The sequence below is a fragment of the Mustela nigripes genome, chromosome 13, assembly GCF_022355385.1.
Source record: "Mustela nigripes isolate SB6536 chromosome 13, MUSNIG.SB6536, whole genome shotgun sequence".
NCBI lineage: Eukaryota > Metazoa > Chordata > Mammalia > Carnivora > Mustelidae > Mustela > Mustela nigripes.
The window spans coordinates 35,741,772-35,761,163 of NC_081569.1; the positions used below are offsets into that span (position 1 = coordinate 35,741,772).

Genomic DNA, 19,392 nt, shown 5'->3' on the forward strand with positions numbered 1-19,392 from the left:
TCAGGAACAAGACAAGGATGCCCATTCTTGCCACTATTATTCCACATAGTACTGGAAGTCTTGTCATAGTAATCAGATGAGAAAAAGAAAAGGCATCCAAATTGGTAAGGAAGAAGTAAAACTCACTTCTACAGCTAACATACTACATATTGAAAACTGTAAAGACTCCCACCAAAAAAACTTAGAACTAACACAATAAGGTTACAGGATACAAAATTAATATACAGAAATCTTTGTGTTTCTATATAAACTAGCAGTCAGAGAAATTAGGAAAGCTGTGCCATTTATAATTGTATGTTAAAAATACCTAGGAATAAATTCAATAAATAAATAAATAAATTCAATAAAGGAAGTGAAAGACCCTTAAAAAGACTCTTAAAATCTGTAAAACATTCATGAAAGAAATTAAAGACGACACAAGTAAATGGAAAGATGTACCATATTTGTGGATTAGAAAATTAATATTGTTAAAATGTCCATATTACCCAAAGCAATCTACAGATTCATTGAAATCTCTATCAGTGTACCAGTAGCATTTTTCTCAGAAGTAAAACAAATAATACTAAAATTGTATGGAACAAGAAAAACAAAAACAACATAAACACCCGGAATAGCCAAAACAATCTTGAGAAAGAAGAACAATGCAGGAAGTATCACTCCCAGATTTCAAATTATACTACAAAGCTATAGTAATCAAAAAAGAAATGTATGGGCACTAAAATACATAGATCAGTGGAACAATATAGAGTCCAAAAGTAAACCCACACTTTTTAAAAAGATTTTATTTATATCGAGAGAGAAAAAGATAGTGGGCATAAGCAGAAGGGATGGAGAGAGGGAGATGCAGAATCCCCACTGAGCAGGGAGCCCAATGTGAGGCTCGATCCCAGAACCCTGAGATCATGACCCGAGTCAAAGGCAGATGCTTGACTGACTGAACCACCCAGGCACCCCTGGATCCACACTTCTATGGTCAATTAATCTATGACAAAGATAGACAAGAATATGCAATGGGGAAAAGACAGTCTTTTTAATAAGTGGTGATGGATAAGCTGGACAGTTACATGGAAAAGACTGAAACTCGATTACTTTATCAACCCATATACAAAAAATAAACGTCAAATAAAGACCTAAATGTAAGACCTGAGACCATAAAACTAAAAGAAAACAATGGTAAACTCTTGGATGTCAGTTTTAGCAACATTGTTTTAGATCTGTCTCCCTAGGCAGAGGCAACAAATGTAAATATAAACTTTTGGGACTACGTGAGCAACACAGCAAACCATCAACAAAATGTAAAGACAAACTACTGAATGGGAGAAGATGTTTGCAAATGATATACCCAGTAAGGGGTTAATATCCAAAATCATAAAGAACTCATACAATTTTAAAAAATCAAATTAAAAAATGGGCAGACATAGAGATTTTTCCAAAGAAGACCTACAGATGTCCAACAGACACATGAAAAAATGCTCAATATCACTAATAATCAGGGAAATAAATGCAAATCAAAATCAAAATGAGATATCACCTCACACCTATCAGAATAGCTATTACCAAACAGACAAAAAATTACAAGTGTTGACTAACAGAAATACCATATGTATGATCCAGCAATGTGTCTGGTTATTATCCAAAGAAAATGCAAAATCCATTTTAGCCACCTAGGTGGCTCAGTCAGTTAAGCATCTGCCTTCAGATTCCAGGGTCCTGGGATCAAATCCTGATTTGTACTCGTTGTTCAGTGGGGAACCTGCTTCTCCACTTGCTTATGCTCATGCTCTCTCTCTCTCTCTCTCTCAGAAATAAATAAAATCTTGAAAAGGCAAACACTAATATGCACTCCTATGTTTACTGCAGCAATTATTATAAATTATATATTATTATTATAAATAATTATAATAGGCAAGATACGGAAGCAACCGAAGTATCCATCAATAGATGAACAGATAAAGAAGGTTTGTATACACACACACACACAGAGTGGATTATTACTCAGCCATAAAAAGAATGAAATCTTTAAATAAAATCTTAAAAAAAAAAAAAAGAATGAAATCTTGCCATTTTCCAAAAACATGGATGGACCTAGAGGATATTAGATAAGCCTGAGAAAGATAAATACCATATAATTTCACTTAAAAGTAGAATCTAGGGGAACCTGGGTGGCTCAGTGGGTTAAAGTCTCAGGTCATGATCCCAGGGTCCTTGGATAGAGCCCCACATAGGGCTCTGCTCAGCAGGGAGCCTGCTTCTTCCTCTCTCTGACTGCCTCTCTGCCTACTTGTAATCTCTGTCTGTCAAATAAATAAATAATATCTTTAAAAAAAAGTAGAATCTAAAAAACAACAAATGAATAATCTTAACAGAAACAGACTCACAAATACAGGGAACAAATTGATGGGTGGAGGAATGCATTGGATGGGCAAATTTGGATGTACAGTTTTCCATTTATAAAATAAATTAGTGGGGTGCCTGGGTGGCTCAGTGGGTTAAGCCTCTGCCTTCGGCTCATGTCATGATCTCGGGGTCCTGGGATCAAGCCCCACATTGGGCTCTCTGCTCAGCGGGGAGCCTGCTTTCCCCCTGTCTCTCTGCCTGCCTCTCTGTCTACTTGTGATCTCTCTCTCTCTCTGTCGAATAAATAAAATCTTCAAAATAAAATAAATTAGTCATGAGGATATAAAGTATAGCATTGGGAATATAGTCAATAATGTTGTAATAATTCTGTATGGTAGTAGATGGTAACTACCGTTTTTGTGGTGAGCATTTTGTAATGTGTAAAAATGTCAAATCACTATATTGTACACTTGAAACCAATAACAATACTATATATCCACTATACTTAAGTTTTAAAAAGTAAATTAAAGAAAATATATGGACTGATTTGGATTTATATAAACTGGGGAAGCAAATACCAGACAAATGGAACAACCAACATGAGCAAAAACACAGAGCTGTAGAAGGGCTTCATTTTGTTGTGGGCAGGTTGTCCCTTCTACCATACACATGGCTGGAAGCATGGGAGAAGGGAAGAATAAAGGATGAGGCTGGAATGGGACTTTGCCCTTCTCCAGAGCTTGGACTTGATTCTGTAGGTTGTAAGGAACCACTGAAGGCTTTTGAAAGCATGATATAATCAAATCTGAGTAAGAAAGCATTCCCTTGCAGTACCAGTATTTAGAATATAATGAAAGGGAGAAATATAATGAAATGAAAGGGAGAATATAATGAAAGGGAGAAAGCCAGAATTTGGTCTATTTAAGAATCCATTCTTCCTATAGAAAAAGGTTGTTGGGAGAATCAACTCAAGTAAGATCATTTCAGCATTAAGACTCCTGACTGCAAGAATAGGCATTCAGGGGCGCCCGGGTGGCTCAGTGGGTTAAGCTGCTGCCTTTGGCTCAGGTCATGATCTCGGGGTCCTGGGATCGAGCCCCACATTGGGCTCTCTGCTCAGCGGGGAGCCTGCTTCCTCCTCTCTCTCTGCCTGCCTCTCTGCCTACTTGTGATCTCTGTCTGTCAAATAAATAAATAAAATCTTTAAAAAAAAAAAAAGAATAGGCATTCACTTAATTTTACCTATATGATGAGAGCCTTATTGTAGGGCTGAAAGTAAAAATAAGGAAAAGAGGTACCTTGTGGCCAGGCCTAGTAGAAAATTATAGAGTATCTCAGCCACATAAATGAAATGAATGAATTATGGCAGTTTTGGGAAAAAGTCTGTTCTGTTGTGCCTTTATAGCCCAGTCTGTGAATTTGTTTTGGTTGTCTGATTTTAAGGCTCAGCTAGTCTCCGTTTCTGTCCTCACTACCAGTTGACCAACTTTTTCTATTTTGCATTTAATTTAAGAAAATCTGATTAGGTCTGTTAAATGTCATCATCCCTATAGTTTCACACTGGCTAGATTTAGCTTGGCTGCCTGTGTTCAGTCAGGAAGAGAGGGTCACATAGCACAGGCAACTGCGGTAAAAGCATTCTTCCCTGGATAAACATGACAGGTACTATTCCTGGACTTAGAATATATGAGATTTTGAAAAAGTCTTTAAAAATTTTATAAATGAAAGATGTAAGGATGGACGGAAAATATATAAGCATTGATTTCTGTAAAATGGTAACAATAAAACATCTCTCTTCACAATTAAATGAAAATCTATATAAAGTATATATAGCAGAGGGCCTCTTATAAAGTAAGTGCTTAGTAAGTGTTGTTGATGACAATGATACGAAATAAAGGATTATTTGGGGGCAACACACAAAAAAGTAAGACAACAACTTTTAAAATATTCCAGACAAGTGACTTAATGTAAAATGATGGGACTGGGAAGGAAACAAGGTGGATGTGTGGGGTGAGATGTTGCTGTTTGAGGGACTTTACAATTTTAAGACTGAGAAACGGAGTGATGCTATAAATATTAGACACTGAAGTTTCAGGGAAGGTTTGGGGCTTGTTTCAGGTGCTTTGATTTTGAGTGCCAGTAGCAATCTATGTAGAAATATTCAGAAAAGAGTAAGAAATCCAAGTCTGGAAGTTTGGAGTGAGGTTAGGACTGGAAGTATACACTTGGGTGTCCTCTCAATAGTTTCTCTATAGCAGAAGTAGCAATTAGGATGCAAGCAAATCAGATCAACCTACGAATATGTTTTATTTCACCTGCATAAGAGTTTTTGTTTTCTGAAGAAACTTGGCGAAGATTTTTAAAAATTGGGAGATCTTACATAAAAACCTTGGTTTCTAGTTTCTCTTGAAAAAATGAGAGGCCCAGCAACATCTTGGGCCAAGATTCCTTCATGACAATATCAGAACCTCCCCACAGTCTATATCATTCATTTTTATTACTTGTGTGGTCTCTGTAAGCATTTGAATGGAATCTCTGCTCTTATATCCTCACCAACATTAGAAATGCATCTATAGCTCTTTATTAGTTAATAGATATAAAATGGTACCATAAAGTTTTATTTTGCTTGCCTTCAGTTTTTAGCAGAACTACCACTATTTCCATGTGATAATCTACTGTATGTTGTCCTTATGATTAAATTATTAGTCTTCTTTAGCCATTTATTGAGGCAAGCCCTAATAGTAAAAATCTACATTTTTATCCATGATCTTAGAGGTTTGTATGATAGGCTTTTAATCATTTATATGTATAGACCTTCTATTTGCATAAAATTAGCAGTTTACTTTCAAAACAAAATTGTAGGTACTAAGAAGCCCAACACTGCCTAAATCCTAGTATTTCCTTAAATGCATTTATTCTTTTTTTTTTTAATTAGAGAATGGTTTTGTGTGATTTCCTTTAATCTCCTTAGGAGAGGCTTGGTAATTTTCCATCAGGAAAGCAATTGGCAGAGTCGTATGGCTAAAGACTAGCATTAAGACATAGAATAACTTAATTTCAAATACTAGAATGGGCTATTAGAGCTGAAAAAGACCTTAGATATTACCTCTTCTTATGGAGGAGGAAAATTAAGAGTCAAAAAGTGTAAGTACCTTACCCAACTTTACATATCTATACCAAAATGAAAATGCTCTCATTAGGAAAAAAAAATGTTATATCACAGCATAAATTCTACACTCATTTCCTAGTTTCTTGATAATACATTTTCCTTGCTTATAGTGTCAAGTACTCGTCCCTGGTGGCACTTGCCTTCGTAATTCGTCCCACAGCTATCATTCCATGGATACCCTTGGTCTTTAGACATTTCTGGCAAGAACAGAAAAAGCTTGATCTTATTCTGCATCAGTTTTTACCTATAGGGTAAGTACGGCTACAATCCATCTATTAATGTCCATAACCTATAAATTTTAGATTATGAACAAGATTTTATATCTTGTAGTCAATTATTATATCTTCTAATGTCAGAATTGTCAGACTAGGGAAACAATATTTCCAAATTTATAATTTATATTTTTATATTTATGATTATTAACTATAATTGTTTTAATTTACTTAAATAGAGATCTTTGGAACTTTTCTCACTTAGAATTTTTCTATACTTCATTTCCTAAATATCTCTCATGTACATTTTAGAGATACTTGATTCTTTTACATTTGTATAAGGCTTTATAATTTACAATGTATATTTACATATTACCTCATGACTCACAATTCTTGGAATAGACAATGTAGGTATTTTTAGTTTGTAGTAAGGAAATGGGGGAGGGGGGTAGGTGGAGCATGGTGAAATTAAACATGCCTTAGCCAGAGTCTCTGGGTTGGTTGCTGTGATGGAACTAGGATTGAAACCCATGTCTTCTGTGTTCAATTCAGTAGCATCTATACTAAAATACAAAGAAGATTAGTGTGGCCCCTGTTCAAAAAATCAAGACCAAACCAAAATAAAAACACATGTCTTCTAATTTTGAGCTGCTAGGATCATACTTATTCCAAGTATCTAGTAGAGTATCCAGAATAATTATTTATTGAAGGGCTGAATTAATTCTGATTCTTAGAATAACAGTCTTTTTACTATACTAGTATTCACTCTGTTTGAGTATTTTTGGATAAGAATTAAAAAGGACTAAATCATCTAGAAGCCAAGTGACCACTGTTGTCATTTCTCAGATTTATTAACATTGTTTTAATGTATTGCATTCATTCAGCAAATATTTGTTTAATCCCAGTAGGTGCCAGGTACTGTTCCAGGTGCTGGAGATAGAGCAATTTAACAAAGTCCCTGCCTTTATGAAGTTTATATTCTAGTGGGAGAAGACAGAAAACTAAAAACATAGAGTAATATGTATCTGTCAAGTGATAAATGCTACAGGGAAAAATAATGATAGATAAGGACAGAATGGTGTAGGGGATGCCTGGGTGTCTCAGTCAGTCAAGCGTCTGCCTTTGGCTCAGGTCATGATCCCCGGGGTTCCTGGGATCAAGTACTCCATCAGGCTCCCTGATCAGCGGGGAGCCTGCTTCTCTCTCTGCCTGCCACTCCCCCTGCTTGTTCACTCTCTCTCTCTGACAAATAAATAAAATCTTTAAAAAAAAAAAAAAAGTATGCTGATGCAGGAGAGAAGCATTGTTATTTTTTATAGGGTATTTTTTTTTAAGATTTTATTTATTTATTTGAGAGAGAGACAGTGAGAGTGAGCATGAGCGAGGAGAAGGTCAGAGAGCAAAGCAGACTCCCCATGGAGCTGGGAGCCTGATGTGGGACTCGATCCCGGGACTCCAGGATCATGACCTGAGCCGAAGGCAGTCGTCCAACCAACTGAGCCACCCAGGCGTCCCTATAGGGTATTTTTTATGGAGAAGTCCATCATGAAAAGGTGCCACTAGAGCCAAAACCTAAAGGAATTGAAACAAGGAAATAAGGAAAGAATATTCCAGGCAAAGAGACCAGCAAAGACCTTGACATAAAGGTGTATTTGGCATATCTGAGGAACAGCAGAGACTGGAGAATATGATAATGAAGTCAGGGACAACAAGAGCTCAGATTATGTAGGCTTTTACACAGGGAGATAAAAAGCCTTTTTTCTCATCGCAATACAATGTATAGTTTACTCATTCAACAAGCATTTAGCCTGCTTTGTAGCAAACATTTGATGATTCAGAAGTGAGTAAGATGCAGTGTCTGTTCCCAAGGTCAAAATCTGGCGCGGGGCGGGGGGTAGGGGGAAAGAGATACAACAGTAATTCTTGATCAGTGATATAGACTGTTCTAAATAGTTATGTAACAAAATGTTGTACAACAGATAATAAAAAAGCCTAATTCTGCTTCCAAGGGAAACATTAATAGAAGGTTTACAAAGTAGATGATGTTTTAAATAATATCAAAAAGTGAACATGAGTTTGCTGGGTCTGGGCGATCAGCATGCTTCGAGCTGTAAAGGCCTGAGGAAGCCTATTCATATAGATCAAAATGCTTGTCTGTTTTATTTTGAAGGGAAATATATGAAAGAACAAATGAGATAATGTAAGTGAAAATACTTTGAAACTGTACAGTGCATAACAAATATGATTCACAGTCCTAATTAGTCTTAAACTGTCAAGTGTTGTTGCACTGAGTTGGTCCCAGCAACAGCCTTTTATGTACTAACCACCCTTTAAAAATAACCATTTGCAGGGCACCTGGCTGGCTCAGTTGGTAGAGCAAGGTAGGCCTTGCTCCCGGGCTTGTGATTTCAAGCTTCATGTTAGGGGTAGAGTTTACTTTAAAAAAAAAAAAAAAAAAAGGCACAAAATTATCTCATCTGTCATCCCACTTCACATATGAGGCATTGGAGATTCAGAGAAGGAAATGATACCTGCAAGGTGATTGGGCTGGTCAGGGTCAGAACTGGGAAGGGAACACCAAACCTCTAGCACCTAGGGCTATTTATTTAAAAAAAACAAAAGAAAGAAAGAAAGAAAAGAAAAAGAAAAAAAAACCTGGAACAGTAGCATGTTCTGCTGGCAGTAGCATGTCTGTTTCCAGACTGGAAAAGTATCTCTAAATACAGAGAAAAATCTTGGAAAATCTTAGGAAAATCTTAGGAAAATCCTTAGAAAAATCTTAGGAAAATTTCTATTGTGTATGGACCTACTTCTCCTTGCCTTTTATATGACATTGAGAATTTGGGACATCATTTTGTCATTTATTCTGTAAAATCAAAAAAATTGCCTTTCAGGTGCCACATTCTCACCAACAATTAGCAAGACACAACAAACTATGGGACATCATTATAGATCTTATAGGCATTGAGATAAGAAGATATTATGAACAACTTTTTGCTAATAAATTTGACAACTCAGATGAAATGGACAAATTCCTAGAAAAATACAACTTACCAAAACTGACAAAAGAGAAAATAGTAAATATGAATAGTACTATGTATATTAAAGTTAATTTGTAATTAAGGACTTTAAACAAAGGAACACCAGGCTTAGATGGCTTCACTGTGAATGCTACTGTATGTTTAAGGAAGAAGAAACATCAATCCACATAAACTTTTCCACAGAATATAAAAAGAATCACATTTCCCAACTCTCTTTTTTCTTTTTTAAAGATTATTTATTTATTTCTTTGACAGACAGAGATCACAAGTAGGCAGGCAGGCAGAGAGAGAGAGAGGAGGAAGCAGGGTCCCCGCTGAGCAGAGAGCCCAATACGGGGCTCAATCCCAGGACCCTGGGACCATGACCTCAGCCGAAGGCAGAGGCTTTAACCCACTGAGCCACCCAGGTGCCCCACATTTCCCAACTCTTAATGAAGACACCATACCCTTGATCCCAAAATCTGACAAGGGCATTATAAGAAAAGCCAATTATAAATCAGTATCTCTTATGATAAGAATGCAAAATTCTTAAAACTTACCAAATTGAATCTAACAATGTATTAAAAAAGAGAGTGGGATGCCTGGGTGGCTCAGTCTATTAAGCTTTCAACTCTTGGTTTCAGCTTGGATCATACTCTCAGGGTCATGATACTGTCCTGTGCTGGGTGCGGAGCCTGCTTGGGATTCTCTTTCCCTGTCTCCTCCTCCCCCTACATTCCCCCCAACTTGCACACATGCTCTCTCTTAAAAAAAATAAAAAAGAGGGAGCGCCTGGGTGGCCCATTCGTTAAGCATCTGCCTTCAGCTCAGGTCTTGATCCCAGGGTCCTGGGATTGAGCCCCACATTAGACTCCCTGCTCAGCAGGAAGGCTGCTTCCTCCTCTTCCATGCACCCTGCTTGTTTTCCCTCTCTCACTGTGTCTCTCTCTGCCAAATAAAATCTTCAAAAATTTTTTAAAAAATTAATTAAAAAGAGAATATATTATAAGCAAGGTTGGTTTTACTTTAGGAGACACAGAAAAGCCACATGATAAAATTAAAAGCCTACTCATAATGGGTAAGGGGGAACAACCATTAGAAAATGTGTATTAGAAGGGGACTTCACTAAAATGACAAAGATTTCTATAAACTGTCATAGCAAAATCATACTAAGTTTTGAAGCCCTGAAATCCTTTTACCTGAGATCGGGGGCAATATATTATGCTCATTATTTCCCCTGCTGTTTAACAGTATATGTCCTAACTAGTGCAGTAAGGCAAGAAAAACAACTGGTTGGAAAGGAAGAAATAAAACTATATGGCATGACTGTATGTAGAAAATCCAAAAGAATCTAAAATTAAACTATTAGGATTAGTAAATAAATTCAGCATGTTCACTAAGTACAAGGTGAATATGCAAATATTTATTTCATTTGGATGCTAAAACTAGTGGGTAAAAATTAGAGGAATAAGAGGATATTTATATAGTCTCAAAGTGTCTCCCCATGAAACATTAATTATAAGGGATAAAATAATAATTTTACAGTGGAGAAACTTGACAGACACTTCCTTAATCAAGGGATCAATTGGCTGACTCAATTGGCAGAGCATACAACTCTTAATCTCAGGGTTGTGGGTTTAAGCCCCACATTGGGTAAAGAGATTACTTAAAAATAAAATTTTTTAAAAATAAATAATTTTAAAAAGAAAAAGGGACCAAAGTTAACATTACCAGCAACTGGATGGATCAGTATCATAAGACACATAATCAGAAGCAGAGAAAACACCCTGTCACTTCTATGGTATTACTCTCATTATGTATAACCTGAATCTATTCATGAAAAATATCAGACAAACCCAAATTGAGATACATTCTAGAAAATAACTATCCTGTATTCTTCAAAGATGTCAGTCATGAATGACAAGGAAAGATTAAGGAAATAATCTAGATTAAATAATCTAGATCCCACTCCTCTCCCACTATAGAGATACACAAGTGAACACATCAAATAATAATAAAAAAAACAAAATGTTTTTCTTTGTATAAAGGAAATTATTGTGACAAGTGGTAAAATCTAAACAAGGTGTAAATTAGATAGCCATAAAAACTTTGTATTTCCGGTTTCTGATTATTTGTGATGTAAGAGAATTTTCTTGTTCTTAGGAAGTATAGGGATAAAGGTGAATGATGTCTGCAACTTATTAAACAATTCAGGAAAAAATACATATTTAAATAGAAAGAAAAAGATAAAGAAAATATGGTAAAATGCTAACATTTGGGAAATCTAGGTGAAGGATATATGAAAATTCTTCACACTATCCTTGCAATTTTTCTCAGTCAGAAATTAGTCAGAATAAAAAATTAAGGGGTGCCTGGGGGGCTCAGTTGGTTAAGCATCTGCCTTCAACTCAGGTCATGATCCCAAGGTCCTGGGATGAAACCCCACATCAGGCTCCCTGCTCGGTGGGAAGCCTGCTTTTCCCTCTCCCACTCCTCTCCCACTCCTCCTGCTTGTGTTCCCTCTCTCTATGAATAAAATAATAAAAGATATACAAGGAGTCTACACAGGAAGGTATAAAACATTATTGGGAGAAACTAATAAAGACCTAAATAAATGGAAGAATATACCATGTTCATGGATGGAAGACTCAATATTTTAAAGACATCAACTCTCCCCAAACTGTGATCTGTATATTCAATGGAGTTCCAATTAAAGCCCAGTATGGTGTGTGTGTGTGTGTGTGTGTGTGTGTGTACTGATAAAGCTGATTTTAAATATTTAAGTGGAATGCAAAATACTAATATTAATTAAAAGAATTAGAGAAAATAATGTTGGATGACTTGACTTTACTAGATATTAAGACTTCTTACAAAGTTACAGTAATTAAGACAACTTAGAATCAGTGCAAAACAAATAGACTGACTGGTGAGACATAATAGTCCAACAACAGACCCAGACATAAAGTCACTCATTTATGATTAACAGTGATAAGGCAGTACAGTAAGTCTTTTCAATAAATATATAATTAGCTGGATATCCATATGGACCCCTACTTGCCACCATAACAAAAAATTAAAATCCAGGGAAATATAGATATTAATGTAAAGATAAAAGAATTGTTCTTCTTAGAGATGTGATAGAATATCTTCATAACCTTGAGACAGGCAGAGATTTCTTAAGTATAATGTGGTATTAACTATAAAGGGAAAGATAAATGCATTTGAATACATTAAAATTCAAGACTTTTGTTCATCAGATTCACCATTAAGAGTGAAAAAGCAAGCCTCAGACCAGAAGATATTTGTAGTATAAAACACAACACCAAGAAAAAACATCTATCAATTATATACAAAACTTGTACAAATCTTTAAGAAAAATAGAAAATTGATTAAAAGACCTGAACAGGCACTTCAGAAGATATTTAAATGGTCAAGAAGTATAAAGGTACTCACCTTATTTATTAGTCACTCAGGAAATGTAAATGAAAACCACCATGACATCCTAGTATACATCTACCCAAATGCCTGAAAGGATATAGAGCCTTTATATATTCCTGTGGGAATATAAACTGATACAACCACTTTGGAAAACTAAGAATTTACTAAAGCTGATTGCACTTATACCCTGGATCCCAGTAATTCAATCCTAGGTATATACTCATCAGAAATATAAGTACATATATTTGGGAAACAAAAGGCACATAAAAAAATGCTCATAGTGGGGCGCCTGGGTGGCTCAGTGGGTTAAAGCCTCTGCCTTCGGCTCAGGTCATGATCCCAGGGTCCTGGGCTCTCTGCTCAGCGGGGAGCCTGCTTCCCCCTCTCTCTCTGCCTGCCTTTCTGCCTACTTGTGATCTCTGTCTGTCAAATTAAAAAAAAAGGAAAAAAAGAATGCTCATAGCACTGTTCATAATAGCTTAAAAAAAAAGCATCCATCAACATAATAAATACATTGTGGCATAGTAATTCAGAAGAATACTATATAGTATTATAAATGAAGTACTGCAACATACAAAAAATGTGGTTAAATCTCACATGATTGAAGGAAATGGGATATGAATACTACAGTGTGATTTCATTTTTGTAAAATTCAGTAAAGGTAAAACATCTAAACTATCATAAACCAGGATAGTGGTCCTCTTTGCGAAAGGAGTGGAGATTGACTGGTTGGAAAGATAGAAGAGCCTTTTGAAGTGCTGCTAATGCTCCATACCCTGGTCTATAGGACAGTTACACAGTTGTGTCCATGCAGTGATGATTCATGAAGGCTTATACTCATACATAGTGTGTTTTTCTGTGTATATGTTTATAGTATGCAGCCTCTGAGATGGCCCCCACTGACCCCATCTTCTTGATATTCATGCTATTATATAATCCTCTTCCCTTGAGCTTGTGCTGGATATTTTGAGTCAATTCTAACAAATAGCAACGTGGCAGGAGGGATGTCACTTCCATGATTGGGTTATTAAAGGACTTGGCATCCATGTTAGATGCCCATCTTACTCTCTCTTTGCTGACTTACCCTGTGGGATGCCAGTCTCCATGTCAGGAGGTAGTCTTTAAAAGTCTTTAAAATCTCCCATGTGTGGGAGATTGAGCTCTGCCAACATCCATGTTGAGAGAGTTGAGCTCTGCCAACATCATGTTGAGTGAGCTTGGAAGCAGATTTCCCCACCAGCACCAGTCAAGCCTTCAGATGAAACTCTCTAGCCCCAGCCAACATTTTGATAATTCATGAAAGGCTTTGACCCAGGGACACCCAGCTAAGCTCCACTTGGATTCTTGGCCCACAATGAAGTAATAAATGTTCATAGTTTTAATTTGCCAATGTTTAGGGTACTTTGTTGTATAGCAATAGATAATACAGTGTTCATTACTTTTAGAAACTTTCCTTAAATACAGCTTCTAGGGGCGCCTGGGTGGCTCAGTGGGTTAAGCCGCTGCCTTCGGCTCAGGTCATGATCTCAGGGTCCTGGGATCGAGCCCTGCATCGGACTCTCTGCTCAGTGGGGAGCCTGCTTCTCCCTCTCTCTCTGCCTGCCTCTCTGCTTGCTTGTGATTTCTGTCTCTGTGTCTAATAAATAAATAAAATCTAAAAATAAGTAAATAAACAAATACAGCTTCTATCTGTGAAAGACCTCTCAACGTGTAAATCCATATTCAGTTGACAAAAGTGTAAGGCATTTTTAAAGTGACTTTGGTTGGCCAAGCATTTGTAAAAGCCATATGCCAATATTGGATTTTCTGTAACTTCAGAGTGTTAATCACCCTTCTATTTTGTTTTTCAGATTTGTCACTTTGAGTTTGTCTCTGATAGTTGATCGTATTTTTTTTGGTCAAGTAAGTAAAAATACATTAAGCTAATAGCTATTTTTATTTTTTTTTTTATTTTTATTTTTTTTTAAAGATTTTATTTATTTATTTGACAGAGAGAAATCACAAGTAGATGGAGAGGCAGGCAGAGAGAGAGAGAGAGAGAGGGAAGCAGGCTCCCTGCCGAGCAGAGAGCCCGATGCGGGACTCGATCCCAGGACCCTGAGATCATGACCTGAGCCGAAGGCAGCGGCTTAACCCACTGAGCCACCCAGGCGCCCCGCTAATAGCTATTTTTAATCTAACCATTTATTACACTAAAAACTCAACCTGACCTATTATTAATCTCTGAATATTTGGGAACACAGGCAAATCACTTTTTAAAAATTTTATGGGATACATTGAAAAAAAAAAAAAACTATTGGCATATGCCTTTCATTCAATTTGCTGTGTTTTCTATAAAACAGAATTGTATATTCATAGTTGAACTTAAAAGGAGTCCCATTTTATAGCATTTTTGTCAAGTTTGTACAATTTAGTCAGGTTTGATACAAAGGTTAAATTTTTAAACTTTAATTGAACTCAATCATTCAGAATTCCAAATTAATCAGAATACTCTCTTCAAGGATTTGATTTGACATTTTAACGTAATGACTGTTGGTTATGGCCTTTGGTTGTTTTTAAGTTCCCTGATTTTAAGTCACTTAGGGGCTCTGGAATCAGGTTGCCACAGTTTGAAACCTGGTGCCTTCGTTATTAGCTATGTGACCTTGGAGAAGTTTCCTTAACTGGAAATAACTGTGGTACCTGTTTCATAAGGTTGAAGGATTAAATGAGATAATGCATGTAAATGCTTACAATATTGCCTGGCAGAAATGAGCACTTACTGTTAACTGCTGTTTTTACCGAACTGTTGTTGCTGTTGGTGACAATTCAAAAGGTAATGTTCTCAAGGCTTATATTTTAATGTGTGATATCATAAACTATAAAGTTTTTAATATGGGTAACACATATACTCATACAAAACCTATTTTGAGGATCTTCTTTATCATTTACTGTATGTAAAACTTACATTATCAAAATACATACGAACATTTATTCATGATTTCTTGAATTGCAGAAACCTAGTTTTTTTTATAAATTAACAACTTTTTTATAAATTAAAACTTAGAACATTAAAAATGAATAAAGAATGATTTCATGTTGTAATTAATCAAAATTATTAATATAAAGTATTGTTTGGTTTTTAGACTTCAAGATTCTGCCAAATTCCCTAATGTTGAAGATTCATACTTGGCACTAATATATTTCTATTTTCTTTCCATCAACTATGCCAGTGGACCCTGGTTCAATATAACTTTTTGAAATTTAACGTGCTTCAGAATTTGGGAACATTTTATGGTTCTCATCCATGGCATTGGTACTTTAGTCAAGGATTTCCAGCTGTCTTGGGTACTCACTTACCCTTCTTTATTCATGGCTGCTTTCTGGCCCCAAAGAGGTACCGAATACTTTTGGTAACTGTGCTATGGACACTGCTAGTTTATAGGTAAGATTTTATTTGTTCAAGTAATTAATTTATTTAATGTTACCAAGAATTTAAATTAAATTCTTCAAAAAGTAAACTGTTTATCTTCTGGATATGTATTGACTCTTATGATTTATTACTGGAGATTATTTAGCAGATAGAAAAAGTAATAATTATGCTGATGCTCAGAATGAATACTTCTGATATGTATAGTTTGCTTGACAAGGATTACATTCAGTTTTCAAGGAGTTGAAAAAACTTCATTTGCTCTTAAAATTTGAAACTACCAAAATTTTAAGTATTGAAGGACTAGAGAAATATTTTTAAATGAAAATGTATGTATCTTTATTCCAAATTTGAGTAATATGACTTAATTGGGTTGGTAACAAATCTTTTTTAGAATGTAATTGTACTTTAGAATTTCACATTGACATCAAATATTAGGATTACTTTTAACACTTCATCATCTTTTAACTAAAAAATAATGAGACTGCATCCTGAAGCAGGAAATTCAGTCTCAGTATTTAGAAAAACAGATTGCTAATATTTCATTTTAAATATATTTACTTCTCAAGTTGTCATGTAATTCTCTTAATATCTTTTTTTTTATTATAGCATGTTGAGCCACAAAGAATTTAGGTTTATCTATCCAGTTTTACCATTTTGTATGGTGTTCTGTGGTAAGTATTTTTGTTTAATATAGAAAAAGTTGCATTTATGTAGAAATAGGTTAGATAATAAATTTTCCTTAAACACTAAAATACATTTTCAACTAAACTAAATGAGAGTTGCTATTCAATTACAAGGTAGACTACTCCAGTATTCTTTTTACTGCCTAAATATACTTTTTCCTATGTCCTAAAATGTGATATAAAAAAATAAGGATTTAATATCCAAAGGACCTTTCAGTGGTGGTGTTTCTGGTTGTAGGACTCTTTTATTCTAAAGTAATGAAATCTATTTTATAATAGCATTTTAAGTTTATGATTAAACTATGGAATTCTTCATTTGACAAATGAACAATGTATTTATAGCTGTTGAAACTACTTTTTAGTGCTTCTTCATACACATCTACCACTTTAAGATTCACTCTAATGCATATGCAATTTTTAAAGTGATCCATGCCTCTGATTTTATTTTTGGCTTTTTCTCCATTTTTCCACTAGGTCTTTTGGAATAATTTTTTTTTTACATGTGACTTCTACAAAGTCTTATAGCACTGATCTCTGGAGAAAGTGAATTTTTACATTGGTTGTTTTGGAAAAAATATGAATTGAAACTTTATTAACTTCAAGTTTAATTCAGAATAAATGACTTGGCTTCCCTCAAATATTAAAAAAAAAAAAAATCACTACTGGGGAGGGAAGAAATACGTATACAATGGAGACTGGAGGCTGGAAAAAACTAGGGAGTTAATGATATCAAACTTTTGACCTAAAAAAAACAACAAAACACCAAACCATCCACTGGGTTAAGCAGCCAGCTTTGATCAAGTATACACTATCTCAGCTATATGTACTGTCTTCAACTGAGATACAAACATAATTTATATACAAATACATATATAATTTATATACACACATATATAACTTATATATGTATACACACACACATCCAAATATTTGACACATCTGAATTGCTGAAACCAAAGTTCATTTGTGTTATGACTTTATAGTCTCACTTCATATATAGATGCAGGCACAAATTATAGGCATTGAACAGCTATTTGTCAAGTCTTAAGAATAGTGGGCGGATTCATCAGAGCAAATCTGCACATCTGCTCATGAATCACTATTCAGATTTAAAATTTTTCTTTACCACCACTTGAGCTGGAGTTGAGTTATAATTAAATCAAGTCCAGAAGTCAAATATTTGTGTGTGTTATTCAGTTAGTTTAGGAACTTGGTTTCATTTCATTTTTATAATTTAAGGTTTTTCTAGCATTCCACTTCTGTGCCATGTCTTTACAGAGTGTTTTAGAGAAAGACTGGGTTGTCTGAATCCTCATTCCCAGTCCAAAAGAATGCATCTTTTAAGTGGCACATTCTTGGTAACCTGTTTCCAATTCCAAAGATTGAGATAAAATGCTGATGAGGTTTGAAGAGGATCTCCTTCTAATGAACAAGAATCAGGATTTGTTCCATATTTTGTCCACTCAGAAGGATCCCTAAAGGACTGAGAACTAGCAAAACCCCTCATTTTCTCAAAGAATGTGATCCCTCCTTTGGACACATTCCTAAGGTCCTTGAATTGGATCTGAAGAGACTTGTATTCCCACTAAGAGTCCATAGTGAGCTCACCAGGACATTAGTCTTTGGATGTTCAGGAACAATGTCAGATAAGAGTTCTTTTCAGAATTGTTCTAAATGGCCTAATTTGTGTCTTTTCTAACTATATGAAATCTTGAGTTATACTGTACCTTAAATCTCAAGTTTTTATTCTTTTTTTTGGCCTGTTTTAAAAACCTGATTTTTAGGTAAACCTAACAACTCAGTCAGCAATTTCTTTATAATAGACACCTTAAAACTCAGTTGCTTAGAACTTACTGTGTCTGTAGTTGTCTCACTATCACTTCCACCACATTCTTTTGGTCAAAGCAAGTCGCAAAGCCAGACCAGATTCGAGAGATGAGAAAGAAACTTCAAGCTCAGGTAGAGATTGGACATGAAGAGTGATAACTGCAGCCATTTTTTCAATCAACAGTAACTTCTCTTGCCTAATTTGAATTTCCCTCAGTTCTATCCAGAACAGGACTAACTCTGAGAAACGTACCTTCTGTAATTGGCTCTGATCCTTAGTGAACTGTATAACCTTGTGCCTCTGTTTCCTTATCTGTAAAAGAAAGGTGCCATTGGTCTAGTAGGATTGATGTTTTTAGTTGAACCTCTTGTAATTTGCGCTGATGAGGTTTCCAACACCTGCTACTAATTTTAGGTTGGGTATCTGCTTCATCTGTTTTTATCACAGTGGCCAACACAGACTTGCTAGTCTGTTTCTCCATACACTAATTGTTTTATCAAAACTGCACATGCACGTTATTTGAAAAGCCATTTCATATGTTTGTTTTAAAAAAAACAAACAAACAAACAAAAAAACAAAAAAAACAATGGTACCCCGCCCTCCTTCCAATTCTTCTCTTCAGAGGCACCTTCACTCTTTCAGGTGGTTATTTTGATAATTTATCTCTTTAAATAAAATGGTAATAAAGCCCTAAAACATCTTGTTTTGGGCATTTCTTAGGACTTATATGAAAATAGCTTTATTTCCTTAGTGAAGTAGCAACATAAAATTCTTCCTGCTATCTCTGTGCCCAATATTCTCCTTACTGTTCGTAATAGTTTCAAGTTTCTCTTCCCCAGGCCCATTCTCCTGTATGTTCCATCACAGAATTAAACCACCTTTTTTTTTCATGTAAATGCTGAATTAAGTTAACTGAACAGCTTTCCCAGAGAAACATCTCTGATTGGTAAGACTTGGTAGAAATCTTTTTCTTGGGCTTTTAGATTGGATTTTCTGTCAAGGCTTGTCAAAACAAGGGTGCACCCTTCCTACCCCTGTGTTTGATGGGATCAGTAATGTACAGTCCTTAACTTTCGCATCCACTCCGTTCCAATGAACCTTACCTTGGTAAGAAGGAACTGATCAGTCCTTGCTTAAAAATACATTGTAATAGCAAGTATCCAAAACTTAAAAAGTAACTGTGTGTATCAAGATAAATCATAGGATGATTAGGATATATGGCTGAGTAAAGAAGGAACCAACTCATGCGGGGCCTTCTTATATACTCAAGTTTTTAGATTTTATTCTGGAGAA

At 35.4% G+C, this 19,392-nt stretch overlaps 1 protein-coding gene across 3 annotated transcripts in view; it reads left to right on the forward strand.

Moving 5' to 3' along the window:
• The window catches only part of PIGB (phosphatidylinositol glycan anchor biosynthesis class B), a 41,521-nt gene that overhangs the window by 14,485 nt on the left and 7,644 nt on the right, over nt 1-19,392 (forward strand). For all 3 annotated transcript variants that reach the window (XM_059371961.1, XM_059371963.1, XM_059371962.1), the window contains 4 exons: nt 5,617-5,757; nt 14,027-14,078; nt 15,389-15,600; nt 16,195-16,259. In XM_059371961.1, coding sequence (XP_059227944.1) covers nt 5,617-5,757; nt 14,027-14,078; nt 15,389-15,600; nt 16,195-16,259 — 470 coding nt within the window. The remainder of the gene's footprint in view (nt 1-5,616; nt 5,758-14,026; nt 14,079-15,388; nt 15,601-16,194; nt 16,260-19,392) is intronic.